The sequence below is a fragment of the Bos indicus genome, chromosome 2, assembly GCF_029378745.1.
Source record: "Bos indicus isolate NIAB-ARS_2022 breed Sahiwal x Tharparkar chromosome 2, NIAB-ARS_B.indTharparkar_mat_pri_1.0, whole genome shotgun sequence".
NCBI lineage: Eukaryota > Metazoa > Chordata > Mammalia > Artiodactyla > Bovidae > Bos > Bos indicus.
In genome coordinates this window covers 56,711,971-56,729,965 of record NC_091761.1, presented here as the reverse complement: position 1 = coordinate 56,729,965, position 17,995 = coordinate 56,711,971, and the positions used below count along the sequence as shown (strand labels likewise).

General features: G+C 36.8%; 1 protein-coding gene across 1 annotated transcript in view; it reads right to left on the bottom strand.

Annotated features, from left to right (window-relative positions):
* Positions 1–17,995, bottom strand: part of LRP1B (LDL receptor related protein 1B) — a 2,167,013-nt gene that overhangs the window by 13,331 nt on the left and 2,135,687 nt on the right. Inside the window, exon 87 of the mRNA XM_070768349.1 lies at positions 2,854–2,930. Coding sequence (XP_070624450.1) covers positions 2,854–2,930 — 77 coding nt within the window. The remainder of the gene's footprint in view (positions 1–2,853; positions 2,931–17,995) is intronic.

The window sequence follows — 17,995 nt, the reverse complement described above, 5'->3', positions numbered from 1 at the left end:
TTAATCGTAGCAGATATGAATAGCTTAATCCAAACGTTGAGTATCCACTCCTTTAAAACTTCAGGTAAGTTTAAAATAGGAGTATATAAAAATATTTAATCATCCTTAATTTAAAACTCTTACAAATCAGAATTTTCAGACTAACTTTTTCAAGTAGAACTTAAGCGGGGTTCTAGAATAATAGATCTGCTTAATTCCACAGGCTGATCTTTAGACACTTCAAACAGCAAGGGCTAGAAAACCTCAGTATGACTACTCAGAGTTGATTAAGAAAGTTGTTCATCAATTAGAAAGGTAAATCTCCGTGCCAGCTGACGCAAGTGAGGCTGACAGAGGCAGTATATTCCTGATGGCACCAAGGCCCAACGATTATAGAATGCTTCACTGTGAGTAGAAGTGCAGGTTTGAGGACATGTTCCTAAAACATCCATCCATAAAACAGATGACTTCTGCCCAGGTTCGGGGAACATTTGACAACAATTCAAAAACCACTGGAGCTTACCTGACAGAATAAAAATAGCCCTCCTACCTTAGGAAAGATTGGCTTAACTACCTTTCCTCTCTTTTCAAAGTTACTGAGGCAAGTTTCTCTCAGCACAAATGTCTGACGATAAGTACCTTTTAATAGAGTCATTATTTGGTCAACTTCGCTCAAACCTGAGATAATTTGACATTTGCATAGCTAATAGTCCTTTCAATGTGCCTTGATACCTCCATTAAATTTAATGACTTTAAATCAGTGATGGAAGAATGAGCATCAGAATCCTTGAAAAAGGGGTTACCACTACTCGACACGCCTCCTTCCATGTGATGGTCCCCGTTTTAGAGCTGCTGCATGTAATTGGAGACATTTTTCTTATACGGGAGCTTGTTACTGATACAAGTGGTTGAAGACATCACCTTTCAACAAATACAACTGGCACACCCCTCAAGATCATCTTCCAGCACCCAAACTTCTCCCTTGTAGATGGGCCTTATATATAAACTGAAAATTCAATTGACATTCTACTCTGTTTCCTTTCAGAGTTTTATCAATATTTAAAATTGTTTTACCTCTCTAAAAGAATATTTTTTATTTATCGTACATAATTGAGAAATTACCATAAAAGGCTAAAATACTATATCTTCATTAATTATCAGTTTATTACCTCAGTGTGTTCTATAGCTTGGTACATCAAATGCATTTCTTTCCACTAAAAAATGCTTTTGATGATGACTGAGTCTTATAACTAGTTCACAAAATCATATACATTGGTATTTCCCAAGAATTATTGGTAATAATGTTAGTATGATCCTGGAAGAGAGATAGATAAGAGTATTTTTTTCTTTTGCTTTTCTTTTGAAATATTAAATTAGGCAAGGTATATTTTTACACCTCTACTATATTTTATGAACCCATTCATCAAATCCTGGTGCCCTATTCCTATAATTACATGTCCATATCTTTGTTAAGTTCTTCTCCCTTCCCTTTCTTAAGACAACACACAAATGCTAAGGTAATTAACCCCACATGTTCCTTGACTGGAATCACTTACCTCACATCTCCAAATTAAAGTACTCAGTTCTAAGGTTATTTGTTCTGTACTCAGTTCTAAGGTTATTTGTTCTAGGCCTAATTGTCATTTTTCAAAGATAGTCATCCCTATTAGCCCGAGTTAATCTCTAAGTGGTGGAACTTTGGATAGTGTCATTGGAAGAATTTCAAGCAATGATAAATTATTTGGGGACAGGTACAACAGACAAGTAAATCAGCAAACACTGGGAACCTTTGTCTAAGGTACAAAATCATATACTGTTTTTAAAAAAATTATTCCTTGATCAGAGGAAAATTGATTTACAATGTTATGTTGGTTTCTGCCATATAACCACAAAAATCATACACTTTTGAATTTGATAATATCTTTCCTTTTTCACAAATTCCATAGTATTTTATTTTCATATGCACAATACCAGCAGTGAAGTACTAGAAAAAATTACTAAGTCTTCATAAACCAGAGATACTGTTTTTTTCTCTTCAAGAATATATTTACTTACTTGATAGTTATTACAGATTTCTCAAAACTTTCTCATTCATTAGTGCTAATATGTGTGAACTGAGAAATTTTTCTTTCAGAGTTTTATTTTGAAAATCTTTATAAAATCATTTAAAGATATTGAAAGACACAGAATGCCTTCCAACACACACACTGTCTTCCAATGTGTCTGTGGAGACACAAAATGTTGATATAGATGAATCTTCATATCAGAGACATGTCCTAAGGCTACAGCTACACACACAAAAAAACTTGCAAAATACTGAACTATATTTTACTATACTTCAAAACCAGTACTTTAAAGATAAGGAAGCAGTAAAGCAACTAGGATCCTTATTAAAAATTGCTTGTTAACATACTTTATCACTTTGGGACTAACTGGTTAAGTTTGTTTTTCCACAACACTTTGAAATGCACTTCAAGAATAATACATTTTAATTAAAACATGAAATTATTTTTTTTCCTGCAGCATTCTCACATCTACTGTGATATTTGCATCTTTTGCAGCTGACACATTTCCTAAGAAAAGCTCATGCTAGGTTTGCAGGTGTGTGTTCTGACAACTGCCAAAGTTTGAGATGAACCCTCAGAACCTGAAAGAGTACCTAATGATTGATCCTGTCACCAGGTAGGAGCTCAGTGCTTCATCTTTCAAAAATCACCTGGATTGAAGTGGGTCTTTGGCAAAATTCCATGAAGCAGGTTTTCCAAGACTCAGTTCCCTCAGTTGATGGGTAAGAAGAAAGATGGGTGGTGTAAGAAGAAAACAATGATTTCTATTCTATGTGAGACACCAAAGATATTAATCTGAGAAGCTTACTTGTGCTGATATGGTCAGACTTGCTGCTCTTTGGGGCTGGCCTCTCACACTGTGTGCCTGACCAGTTGGTGGAGCACCTGGAAAGATAAAAACAACACAAAACAAATCAATGAGTAACAAAACTCACAAGTCTGCTAATGTGGTGACTTCAAGCAAATGAAATGAAAGAGAAACCAACTATCATAGTTCATGAATACTTAATAGAGATTTCTGCTTATTTCCCACATATTGTCAGTATGCTGAGAGTAACTTCCATTGGACTTCACTTGTTAAAATACTTTCTTTTAAAGTTTACATTCATTTTTCTTTATTATATGTTAAACTTAAATTTGGCAGATTTTGTAACAAAACTGAAATTTTAATTAAAAATTGAGGTTAATTTGAGAAATACTGAAAATTATGCTACTATAAAAATGGAGCTTGCCTGTCAAGCAAATCCTTGTTTATTAAATTTCTGTAATTTACTTTTGCTGCTTCTAACTCCAAAGTGTAACTAATTACCAAAGAGTAAGTGGTCATCTGTCTCATAGTTCAGACTGCAGAATTTTTACTCTTCTAAATCAAAGATAAGGAAATATAGTACTTTCCCATGTAAGATCATAATTCTATTACCATGAAATCAAGAGAATATGCTGAAATTTTCATTCAGAGAATTTGTCTTGCCCATACAGGAACCTTGACATTATGATGGGAAGTTTAACAGAGGATTAAAATAATAGATCTGATTAAAATTCTTCATTTAAACATAAATCATAACCATATAATTAGCTGATTGCATCAAAATGAATGCTGGAATGGTTTTAGCTATGTTTGAATAAGGTCTGCTGGCTAACACAGATGCCTCTGTGCATCTGTCAGAGGAAATCCATAGAGAAACCATTTAAATTGGCTTTGGTTCTTATTTAAAATGATTGTCAAATACCACCATATCAAGAATAGTTGTACACAACAAAATAATAGATTCCAGAGTCATTCCAAGTAGATCTCTTTGGGCATGGTGGCCAAACTAAATGACTGCAATTTCTAGGTCTCTGCCAATTCTGTCATAGCCAATTCAGATAGCTGAATCTGTTTCGGAACTAGGCTTCTATGATGCCACGTGAATTTTATGTGGTATTTGTGAAGACAGTATTGGGTGTCCTAAAACACAGGCAAGAGCTCATAAAATCATCATACTGACAAATTCAATTTATAAAAAATTTTTTTTTCACAAAAGCATTATTTTGTTTCATGAAAGGAATTATTCAAAATCAGAATAATTGACAATAATGCTACTATTCAAGAATATAGTTATTTGATTAATTATATTACATATGGAACATGATTTAAATGAAAATTAATATCATTATAATTATTATTTTGTCATCTTTTCATGCATTATCCAAATGTTTTATTCAGAACTTTTATAAAAATTAACATATTTCACATATATTTATCATATACTATATTACCAATAAATCATTAAAATAGATAAATAAATTTAAGGCCAGTTCTGACTCTGTCTATATTATGAAGTCAGGTAATGAAATGAGCATATTTCAAATAAGTATAATCAAGTGAAAAACCAATAAAATCATTGGTTTTAAAAAGTCATTCCTTTTCTTCCTTAGTTGTGTTTCTATGGATGAATGATTTAGAAAATCGTTCCAGTTCTTCAGTTTCTAATTGTTTATACAGTCCAAAGATAATTAGGCAGACATGTTTAGGCAGATTTTGCAAACATGTTGCTAGAATGAATTCTAATCATTGCAAAATTTGTTTTTGTTTTATGTCATTTTACATTTGTCGAATCTTTCTGATTGACCACTGAAGATATTTTCCATGCTCCGTTGAAAAAAATAATACTGATTATTTGGTAATTTTGTTATACAAGTGATGTATACAAAGATGTTTTGTGCAATCATGTTGAAATATTGATTAAAATATCAAAATTTGCTCCTTACATTACCTCTGCTGATTAAGAAACAGCAATTACAACAGCAATCTAAATCAGGGTTCAAGTTAAATAAGAGAAATGATCTGAGGTACATTTTATGTTACTAGAGATAAGAACCTCCAGGGCTCATCATTATACTGAGATGCTTAGAAGAAAGAAAATGGAATTGCTTAGGAACTGGAGTAAATGCTAATTGATCAGATGTTCTGATATGACATCATGTGTTTTATGTATTTTAGAAAATTATTAAAAATATGTCTTTAGAACTCCAAAAGGGAAGTGAGGGATTTTTAAACAAAGAGGATAATAATGCTGTAATGTTTTATTCCAAATTTTGAAATTATTTAAATAGTACAGCTGGTATTTGTTAACAATATTTGATTAATTTTCTATTTTATCCATAGCTTGGCACCCATTATTTATGTTAGATAAATTATATTGCTTGCTAGTGGTCATGATGCTCCTCTCTTCTGTTTTGAGGAAGTACAGTTAGATTCTTAATTTTCAAGGAATATTTTCTTTGTTACATACTGGAAATAAGTCTCAAAGACTGTGCTGGAGAAATAATTAATTTTAGCAATTCAGTTTCTCAAGCAACTGATGATCACCTGGCAATTTCCCCTATACTCCTTATAAAATAATGTTTTATGGCCAAAGATAAAATATGTTCCATTCATCTACATTTGTTCCAGTCTTAAAAAATAATCTTTTTTGAGATATTAAATCAAATAGAAGTCATTATTCTTGTTGCCTACCTTGAAAAATTATGTTAGGCATTTGCTGTTCCACAAGTTCTTCCAATGACTGATTTAAGATCGAGTATTTTTACCATCTTTATAGAAATTCATAAATCTTAATTCTCTAAGTAGACTACAATAATCAAAGCCATTAATGGCAGATCATTTAAGAACTGAAATGTGTGTGGATCATCAAAATTTCCTGTCAGATTCCCACTGAATTATTTGCATAATCATGCTGACTATAATAATTTCTGGCATCTGTCTCTTTGTAGTCTGTGCCCTAGTCATCTTTAACCTGTTCTATTGCAACACACTGTTTTTTGCTATTCATCTTTGGATAATAATCTTTGAGTTAGTCTTTCATGGCCCTCCAAATAAATCATTTTTTTTCTCTAGCACCATAAACATGTTTATCATTCCTTTTAAATTTATTCTACATTTCCCCCCACTGCCCTTTACTGTAAAACAATGAAAATCAGTTTCTTTTTATGTGTGATCACTATACCACTCTGAATTATTTAACTTTTTAAGTACTTTCATGAATTTTAGATTCATGAAATCTAAAATTCATGAAAGTATTGTTGGATCATGAATGTATAGGTAGATATAAAGTCAGATAGATTCTTATTTATTTGAACAATCATTTATCCCTTTCACATTATAGTATGAAGATATTCCACTCACAGTTTTTTAAAGTCAGTGGCTGCCTGGTATAGGGATATTGATTTAACAGTCTTTTCGATTTCTCCCCTTCTCTCCAAGGCCAGTGACATTAAAAAGAAAGACTGTTTATTGTTATGTCGTTTCCCTAATCAGATTCTTTCCTCTATGTTACATGTTAGACTAATGATTATCAAGCTGAAAAATGAAAGTTGAAATTCTGGAGGCCCATATACCAGAGCTTTTCATTAAGCAGCCTGGAGTTGTGGCCAGAAATCTGCATTTTAACAAATTGAGCCTGATGCAAGTAATTCATAAATCACATTCTAGGAAATATTTGTTCTTATATCAAATACTGTTCAATCATTTAAAAAAATAGGATAGGAATAATAATACGCATGCCCAGCAAGACTGTTCAAAAGGTTAAATGATAGAAGTTTTTAACACTACCTGAAAGTAACTGAGCGGCTTTTTTTTGGATAACTAATTCTTATCTGAATGCTAGTATATGAAATGCGTGAACAGTTAACTTATTGTGTTCTTTAACAGTGTGTGCAATTATTGTATAGTGCTAAGTTGCTTCAGTTGTGTCTAACTCTTTGGGATACTATGGACCATAGCCTGCCATGCTCCTCTGTCCAAGGGATTCTCCAGATATAGTCTGTCGTTAAGTCACTAAGTCCTGTTTGGCTTTTGGCAACCCCATGGACCATAGCTCACCAGGCTCTTCTGTCTATGGGATTTCCCAGGCAAGAATTCTGGAGTGCCCTGGAGAAAGAAATGGCAACCCACTCCAGTATTCTTGCCTGGAAAATCCCATGGACAGAGGAGCCTGACAGGCTACAGTCCATGGAGTTGCAAAGAGGTGGACACAACTGAGAGACTAAGCAACAAATAAAAGGACATAACTCAGGAGCAGCCAGATGGAATAGATGCATAGGACAAGGTATGGGGAAAGCCTTCATGCCCTTTCCGAGAACATCACTCTTCTCAGACTTCCATGTGTTTGCCAACAAGGAAGCTCTCTGAATCCTGTTCTTTTGAGTTTTTGTGGAAGCTTCATTACAAAGGCACAATTGATTGAATTGTGGATCACTGGTGATTGAACTCAGTCTCCAGCCCCCAAAAAAAAGAAAAAAAAAAAAAAAGAATTCTGGAGTGGGTTGCCATTTCCTTCTCCAGGGGATCTTCCCAACCCAGAGATCAACCCCAAATCTCTTGCATGGCCAGGTGGATTGTTTACCACTGAAGTACCTAGGAAGCCCCTAATTGTATACTTACAATATTCTATATTCGAATTGTAATTTTCTATAATAGGGAGAATTTTGCCTTTGTGTAAAGGCTATAATGTAGCATCTATTACTATATTATACACAATAAATATTTTCAGGCTATCAAAATAAATTTTGCATATATAAGGGAAAATGTTATCTTTAAAAAAGAACAGTTTTTACAATAAAACATAAATACAAGATACATAGTTAAACTGTTTGAAATAATAAGAGCTCTGAAGTAGTAGAGTGATTTTACAAAAAGAATTGAAATCAGATATAAAATACGGAAGGTATATTAAAATCTTAGGTATTGTCTTTCACTGTAACGATGATCAATATGTGGACTACTCATGTCATTTTGTGGAAATGTGGTCTAGAGTCACCTACTTTGGGAAGACTTCAAAATAAAATAATAAGATTAATATCTTCTTCCTCTTTTCATCAAATTTAAAGGTCACGCGACTCTTCTGACTAAAGTGAAATTCAAAGCTGAACCTTAAAGCAATTTGAAATTGAATTTCTCCTCTTATATGCTAGGCTGCCATTATTAACCATGATGATGGAGACATTCAGAAAGAAAAATCTTTTAATATAGCCTTTTCTTTCTACACATAGGGAAAAAATATGGCACATAAGGATTAAAGAAGCTTTAGAAAACTTGTGCATATTCCTATGCACGTTTTGGTGCTCCACAAATCTCACTCAATAAAAATTAAAACTATGATTGCATTTGTGCATCATATTTATAAAACAATATTTTCATACAGTGATAAAAATTCAAAAATTAAAAGTCACTTGCAAATGTTTTTCTGATTAATTCTGTAAATTTCATTCTTTTGGTGCACAAACATGAATGCATTTGTGTGACATTCCTGACTTTAAATCTTTACACTCTATATAGACCCCAGCACCTTTTATGTCCCCTCTTCTTGCAGACAGTAATGGTGGAAAGTGCAAAATGTTTTACTGCATTTGGAAAGGATACTTTTTTATTAATTGACCAGTTTGTTAACTTGACTTTTAAGCATTTTTTCATCCATTATTGTTCTACACTATTCTGAGATAAAATTATTTCATATATACATAAAGATGTCTAATTTTTAACATGCTTCAAAAATTTCCCATCCTATCTTTGAAGTAAAATTTGAATAAAGTTCAATTAATATTTGCTAAACTTTGTGCCAGGTTCTAGGATAAGTATTTTCATATGAAAAATATCCTTGTTCAGCTTCTATAATAACCCATGAATTTTAATTATTCATCTTATGTAATGAAGAAGTGTGTTCAAATGATTTTCCTGAAAAATCATAGCTCATAAATAGTAGAAATAAAATGTGGAGTTTTCATGATCCTTCTAATTCTAACACAGAAGTAGGAAAAGTGCTGTTCCTTACTCTTGCCTGCCAAGAGAGTATCAGTCCCTTAATAAGAAAGTAGAAATATTATCTGAACAAAAAGAGAATCAATGCATTTTTTGAGTAGTACGATTGTTAGAATTACCACATTAACTCACTACTGTGGTCAGTAATGTCTCTTTCTGGCAGTGACAGGGAGGGACATGTTATTGAATAGTGTTAATATTCTTCCTAATACCAACTTCACATTGTTGCATTGGCTCCAAAATAACTATGTAAGATCCAAGATTCATCAATTATAAATTCATCTATATCATTACTTGATGCGATTTTGAACTTCCATAACAATTTACTCTATATTTCATTCATTTGAAATATATTTTGGCTTGTATTACAATTTCTTTTTTTTTTTGCATTTTATTGGAATATAATTGCTTTACATTGTTGTGTTAGTTTCTACTCTACAGTGAAGTGAATGAGCCATATGCATACATAAACCTCTGCCTCTTGTACCACCCACCACCCTACCACCATCCCGTCCTTCTAGGTCATGAGACCATGATGACATATACACTGTCGTGTGTATATAAAGCACAAGAAGCTCAGCTCAGTGTTCTGTACTATAATTTCTATGTATTCAGTACTATTCTCTATCAAAATGACACTGTCATTTTTTACACAGAAATAGCTATGCATTACCCTGCTTTGCTTTCTTCAAAAAGCTTAAGGTAGTATCTTAAATTTATGTTTGCTCTAATAACTATACTTGATTCAACTCCATAATTATACATTAAAATGACTAGTTTTAAAATATTACATTAAATCATTGTGTTACTTGGTATGGATACAATTAGTAAGACAAAGCAAATCTTACTTTAATCTTATGGACATTTGGTCAGAAAGAATTCTTGATTTCTGAGAAGAGTTAATGTTATGAAGTAAAATAATAATGAGATATTCAATAAACTCTGACCAACAATTATTTTAGGAAAAGTAAAAATTAATGAGGAATTTCAGTTGAAGAAGTGGCCATGAAAGAAATAAAAATTAACAAAGTGGATTATTTAAAGTGATTTATTTTAAGAAATAAGGAGAAATAGAAAAGATAAAATCTAGTTTGCCAATAAATTATCCATAAAAGGAAGTATGTCAAGAATGGCTGGTCTTAAGTTAGAAATGTTTGACCACAAAATTCTGTGCATGCCACTTGAGCAGAAATGGCCACTGAAGTGTAAAATTATGATTCAATAAATATTAAAGAAAGAACAAAATTTCTAGTAAAGGAAAACTTTTACTTATATTCTATATGAAAATATATTAAAGCAGATCTGGAAGGCATAATGTGTGTTTTTTATAGAGTGAATAGATGATTTCTACTTGCATCAAATAAAAAGGAAAAGGACCAGTCAAAATTTTAGTATTATGTAGTAAAGTGTATGCTAATAGGTCTCCGGCGGTGTCTGTCGCTGAGGACTTTGAGCCTCTAGATGAGCGCAGGGCTCTAGGCCTTTGGACTGCCACCTAGCGGCCGATTCGGCCCTTGCCGCGGAGCCACCCACTTGGGGCCTGTGTGCTGGGTCTTGCGTGTGTCTCTGACTGACCCATCCTGCGGTGCCACCTCTGGCCTCTGGCTAACCCGAGGGCGGATATAATTGAAGACATACATATAGGATATTATATTGGAAACAGTGGTTATAACTCTCTAGCTAAAGGTGGGAAGAAAAACAATGTATCCTGTAATGCCAGTGGAAAGTTGTATCTACATGATGCCAAAATGAATAACCAATACCAAAATTGGATTAAAAACATACCAAGTCACTGCGGGAGGAGTGGTTGCCGGGGTGGTGGGATGAGGATGAAAATCTCTATGCTTAGTGCAGATACAGTAAATTGCCACTTGAATATTTTATGTTTTAGCACCAAATGCTGCTGCTGCTGCTGCTGCTAAGTCACTTCAGTCGTGTCCGACTCTGTGCGACCCCATAGATGGCAGCCCACCAGGCTCCCCTGTCCCTGGGATTCTCCAGGCAAGAACACTGGAGTGGGTTGCCGTTTCCTTCTCCAATGCATGAAAGTGAAAAGTGAAAAGTGAAAGTGAAGTCTCTCAGTCATGCCCGACTCTTAGCAACCCCATGGACTGCAGCCTACCAGGCTCTTCGGTCCATGGGATTTTCCAGGCGAGAGTACTGGAGTGGGGTGCCATTGCCTTATCCAAATAAGAGTAAACAAAAAAAATTTTTTTTTGAAAACTTAATGAGTATCCTTCATAGTTCTTAGGGTTTCTGTGGTGCAACATGGTAAAATCTGAAACAAATCATGGTGGGGATATTTGACATATTCATCCGCAGTCATTAAGTATTGTTCAAGGCATATTCAGTTCAGTTCAGTTGCTCAGTCATGTTCCATTCTTTGCAACCCCATGAATTGCAGCAGTCCAGGCCTCCCTGTCCATCACCAACTCCCAGATTTTACCCAAACTCATGTCCATCGAGTTGGTGATGCCATCCAGCCATCTCATCCTCTGTCGTCCCCTTCTCCTCCTGCCCCCAATCCCTCCCAGCATCAGAGTCTTTTCCAATGAGTCAACTCTTCGCGTGAGGTGGCCAAAGTATTGGAGTTTCAGCTTTAGCATCAGTCCTTCCAAAGAACACCCGGGACTGATCTCCTTTAGGATGGACTGGTTGGATCTCCTTGCAGTCCAAGGGACTCTCAAGAGTTTTCTCCAACAACACAGTTCAAAAGCATCAATTCTTTGGCACTTAGCTTTCTTCACAGTCCAACTCTCACATCCATACATGACCACTGGAAGAACCATAGCTTGACTAGATGGACCTTTGTTGGCAAAGTAATGTCTCTGCTTTTGAATATGCTATCTAGGTTGGTCAGAACTTTCCCTCCAAGGAGTAAGCATCTTTTAATTTCATGGCTGCAATCACAATCTGCAGTGATTTTGGAGCCCGAAAAAATAAAGTCTGACACTGTTTCAACTGTTTCCCCATCTAATTCCCATGAAGTGATGGGACCAGATGCCATGATCTTAGTTTTCTGAATGTTGAGCTTTAAGCCAACTTTTTCACTCTCCTCTTTCACTTTCATCAAGAGGCTTTTGAGTTCCTCTTCACTTTCTGCCATAAGGGTGGTGTTATCTGCATATCTGAGGTCATTGATATTTCTCCCGGCAATCTTGATTCCAGCTTGTGCTTCTTCCAGCCCAGGGTTTCTCATGATGTACTCTGCATATAAGTTAAATAAGCAGAGTGACAATTAACCCTACACAAATTTGGGGCAATGATAAGGATACCAGAAAGAGTTAATACAAAGTTTTGAGAATGTGAATGTGTTTATAAGTGAAATATATAGCTCTGATTCTATAGAAAAAAATTATTTCCAGTTGGACAGCACATATCCCCTTCATGGATCACAGCCTTGTCATGGTGAATGAGATTTTGATAACTCAATGAAGCTATGAGCCTTTTCATGCAGGGCTACCCAAGATGGAAGGTCATAGTGAAGAGTTCTAACAAAACATGGTCCACTGGATGAGGAAATGGCCAACCACTCCAGTATGCTTGTCAGGAGAACCCATGACCAGTATGAAAATGCAAAAAGATGTAACACTGAAAGATGAGTCTCCCCAGGTCAGAAAGTGTCCTATATGATACTGGGGAAGAACGAAGGGAAATTACTAACAGTTCCAAAAATAATGAGGCACTGGGCCGAAGTGGAAAGGACACTCAGTTGTGGATGTGTCTGGTGGTGAAAGTAAAGTCTGATGTTGTAAAGAACAGTATTGCAAGGAACCTGGAATGTTAGGTCCAAGTTGTTGTTGTTGTTCAGTTGTTCAGTCTTGTCCAACTCTTTGAGATCCATGGTGTGCAGCATGCCAGGCTCCTCTGTCCTTCACTAGTTCTTGGACTTCGCTCAAACTGATATCCATTAGATGATGCTATCCAACCATCTCATTCTCTGTCACCCCCTTCTTCTCTTGCCCTCAATCTCTCCTAGCATCAAGGTCTTTTCCAATGAGTCATCTCTTTGCATCAGGTGGCCCAGGTATTGGAGCTTCAGCTTCAGCATCAGTTGTTTCAATGAATATTTAGGGTTTATTTCCTTTAGGATTGACTGATTTGATCTCCTTGCTGTCCAAGGGACTCTCAAGAGTCTTTTCACACACCATTGTTTGAAATTTCGTGAATGAAAGTAAATTGGATATGGTCAAACAGGAGATGGCAAGAGTAAACATCGACATCTTAGCATTCAGTGATTTGAAATAGATGGGAATGGGCAAATTTAATTCAGATGACCATTATATCTACAACTGAATCCCTTGGAAGAAATGGAGTAGCCTCACAGTCAACAAAAGAATCCAAAATGGAGAACTTGGGTGCAATCTCAAAAAAGAATGGTCTCAGTTCGTTTCCAAGGCAAACCATTCAACATCACAGCAATCCAAGTCTGTTCCCCAACCACTGATGCTGAAGAAGCTGAAGTTGACTGGTTCTTTGAAGACCTACAAGACCTTCTAAAACTAATATCAAAAATAGGTGGCCTTTTCGTAATAGGGGATTTGAATGAAAAAGTATGAAATCAAAAGTTACCCAGAATAATAGGCAAGTTTGGCCTTGGAATATAAAATAAATCATGGGAAAGCCTAACAGAGTTTTGTCCAGAGAACACACTGGTCTTAGCAAACACTCTTTTCCAACAACCTAAGAGACATCACCAGATGGTTATGGAGACATGGACATCACCAGATGGTTAACACTGATATCAGATTGATTCTGTTCTTTGCAGTTGAAAATGGAGAAGCTCTGCTGCTGCTGCTGCTGCTAAGTCACTTCAGTCGTGTCCGACTCTGTTCGACCCCATAGACGGCAGCTCACCAGGCTCCCCCGTCCCTGGGATTCTCCAGGCAAGAACACTGGAGTGGGTTGCCATTTCCTTCTCCAGTGCATGAAAGTGAAAAGTGAAAGTGAAGTCGCTCAGTCGTATCCGATTCTTACCGACCCCATGGACTGCAGCCTACCAGGCTCCTCCATCCATGGGATATTCCAGGCAAGCGTACTATACAATCAGAAAAAAAACAAAACTAGGAGCTGACTCTGGCTCAGATCATGGGCTCCTTATTGCAAAATTCAGGTTTAAATGGAAGAAAGTAGGGAAAACTATTAGGCCATTCAGATAAGACCTAAATCAAATCCCTTATGATTACACAGTGGAGGTGACAAATAGATTCAAGGGATTAGATCTGGTAGACAGAGCACCTAAAGAACCATGGACTGAGTTTCATAACATTGTACAAGAGGCAGTGACTAAAACCATCTCAAAGAAAAAGAAACGCAAGAAGCCAAAGTGGTTGTCTGAGGATGCTTTACAAATAGCTGAGGAAAGAATAAAAGAAAAAGGCAAGTGAGAATAAGAAAGATATAGCCGACTGAATGCAGAGTTCCAGAGAATAGCAAAGAGAGATAAAGAGCCCTTCATAAATGAACAAAGCAAAGAAATAGAGGAAAACAATAGAATGAGAAAGACTAGAGTTCTCTTTAAGAGAACTGGAGAGATCAAGGAAGCATTTCATGCAAGGATGGGCATGATAAAAGACAGAAACTGTGAAGGCCTAATAAAGAAAGAAAGGAAGTGAAGTCGCTCAGTCGTGTCTGACTCTTTGCAACCCCATGGACTGTAGTCTACCAGGTTCCTCCATCCATGGGATTTTCCAGGCAAGAATACTGGAGTGGGTTGCCATTTCCTTCTCCAGAGGACCTAATAGAAGCAGAATAAATTAAGAAAAAGTGACAAGAACACAGAAAAACTATACAAAAAAGATCTTAATGACCTGGATAACCACGATGGTATGGTCACCCACATAGAGCTGGACATCTTGGAGTGTGAAGTCAAATGGTCTTAGAAAGCATTACTATGAACAAGCTTGTGGAGATGATGGAATTCCAGCTGAGCTATTTAAAGTCTTAAAAGATGTTGTTGCACTTTATATATCAGCAAATTTGGAAAACTCATCAGTGGCCACAGAACTGAAAAATATCAGTTTTTATTTCAATCCCAAAGAAGGACAGTGCCAAAGAATGTTCACATTACTGGACAATTGTGCTAATTTCACATGCTAGCAAGGTTATACTCAAAATCCTTTCAACAAGTATTCAACAATATGTGAACCTCCACATGTACAAGATGGGCTTTGAAGAGACAGAGAAACCATAGATCAAATTGCCAGCATTTGCTGGATCATAGAGAAAGCAAGGGGATTCCAATAAAATAATCTACTTCTGCTTCATAGATTATGCTACAGCCTTTGACTCTGTGAATCACAACAAACAGTGGAAAATTTTTAAAGAGACGGGAGTACCCAACCACCTTACCTGTCTCCTGAGAAACCCATATGTGAGTCAAGAAACATCAGTTAGAACTGGACATGGAACAACTCACTGGTTCAAAATTAGGAAAGGGGTATGACAAGGCTGTATATTATCCCCCTGCTTATTTAACTTATAGGCAGAATATATCATGTGAAACACTGAATGAGCTGAATCACAAGCTAGAATAAAGATTGCTGGGAGAAATACAAAACAACCTCAGATATGCAGATAATAGCACCCTAATGGGAGAAAGTGAGGAAGAACTAAGAGCCTCTTGATGAGGGTGAAAGAGGAAAGTGAAAAAGTTGACTTGAAACTCAACATTAAAAAATAAGAAGATGGCATCTAGTCCTGGTCCCATGTTCATGGAAATAGAAAGGAAAAAAAGTTGAAGCAGTGACAGATTTTATTTTCTTGTGCTTCAAAATTACTGAAGACAGTGACTGTGGCCATGAAATTAGACGCTTGTTCCTTGGAAGGAAAGTTATGACAAATCTAGACAGCGCATTGAAAAGCAGAGACATCACTTGGCTGACAAAGGTACACAGAGTCAAAACTATGTTTTTTCAAGACTATGTATGTCTTCCTGAGATCCTGGATGGTTAACATCTGCCAGTAGGGTCATAGCCTGAGATCAGCTCTCCAGAGGAGACATACGGCACAAATGAATTGGTGCTCTTGCAGCACACCTGGGAAACCAAGTGGCCAGGACCAGGGAAGTGATTAAGATGCATGGCCCACCTGGGACAGTGCACTTGCCAAGCACCTGGTCACCTGAGCTGCTCAGACCTAGGAAGGGCACAAAATGCACGCCCAACCCACAGAGACGGAGCCAGAACAGTGTCTGAGTGTCTCCTGTGAAGGTACAGGTGATCAGTGGCCTGCTGCAGGGGCTCTGCGTGCAGCAGACCTGGGTGTGGCAAAAGCCCTCTGGGAGGAAGTCACCATTAACTCCACCATAGAACCACCAAAACTTACACAGGACTGGGGAAATAGACTCTTGGAGGCCACAAACAAAACCTTGTGAGCACCAGGACCCAGGGGAAAGGAGCAGTGTCCTCATAAGAAACTGACCCAGACATGCCCATGAGTGTCCAGGAGTCTCCAGCAGAGGCATGGGTTGGAGGTGGCCTGCTTCAGGGCTGGAAGCACTGAGTGCAGTACTGCATGCATGGGGCCTTTTGAAGGAAGTCCCCATTGTCTTCATTACCTCCACCATAGTTTGGCCTCAGTCAAACAACAGGGATGGAACACAGCCCCTCCCATCAACAGAAAAATGGATTAAAGATTTATTGAGCATGGCCCTGCCCATCAGAACAAGACCCAGTTTCCCTCTCAGTCAATCTCTCCCATCAGGAAGCTTTCATAAGCCTCTTATCCTTATCCACCAGAGGGCAGACAAAATGAAAACCACATATCACAGAAAACTAACCAAACTGATCACATGGACCACAACCTTGTCTAGCTCAGTGAAACTATGAGCTATGCCATGTACAGCCACCCAAGATGGATGGTTAATGGTGGACCGTTCTGACAAAACATGGTCCACTGGAGATGGGAATGGCAAACTACTTCAGTATTCTTGCCTTGAAAACCCCATGAACAGTATGAAAATGCAAAAAGGAATGACAGTGATAGATGAACTCTGCAGGTCAGTAGGTGCCTGATATGTTACTAGAGAAGAGTGGAGAAATAGCTCCAGAATGAATGAAGAGACAGAGCCAAAGAAAAAACAACACCCAGTTATGGATGTGATGGATGATGGAAGTAAAGTCCGATGCTGTAAAGAGCAATATTGCATAGGAACCTGGAATGTTAGGTACATGAATCAAGGCAAATTGGAAGTAATCAAACAGAAGAAGGCAAGAGTAAACATCGACATCATTTTAGGAATCAGTGAACTAAAATGGACTGGAATGTGGAATTTAACTTAGATGACCATTATATCTACTACTGTGGGCAAGAATCCCTTAGAAGAAACGGAGTAACCATCATAGTCAACAACAGAGTCCAAAATGCAGTACTTGGATGCGATCTCAAAATGACAGATTGATCTCTGTTCATTTCCAAGGCAAACCATTCAATATCATAGTAATCCAAGTACATGCCCCCAAAAGTAATGCTGAAGAAGCTGAGGTTGAACAGTACTATGAAGACCGATCAGACCTTCTAGAACTAACACACCCAAAAGAGGTCTACTTCATTTTAGTGGACTGGAATGCAAATGTAGTTAAGAGCTACATGAAGTAACAGGCAAATTTGGCCTTGGAGTACAAAACAGAGCAGGTCAAAGGCTAACAGAGTTTTGCTAGAGAACACACTGCTCATAGCAAACACCCTCTTCCAACAACACAAGAAAAGACTCTACACATGGATATCATCAGATCATCAGTACTGAAATCAGATTGATCATATAAAGATGCAGAAGTTCTTTACAGTCAGCAAAAACAATACTGGGAGCTGACTGTGGCTCAAATAAAGAATTCCTTATTGCCAAATTCAGACTTAAATTGAAGGAAGTAGGGAAAACCACCAGACCATTCAGGTATGACTTAAATCAAATCCCTTATGATTATACAGTGGAAGTAACAAATAGATTCAAGGGATTAGATCTGATAGAGTGCCTAAAGAACTATGGAAGGAGGTTCATGACATTGTCCAGGAAGCAGTGATCAAGACCATCCCCAAGAAAAAGAAATATAAAAAGGCAAAATGGTTGTTAGAGGAGGCCTTACAAATGGCTGAGAAAGAAGAGAGTGAAAGGCAAAGGAGAAAAATATAGATATATCCATTTGAATGCAGA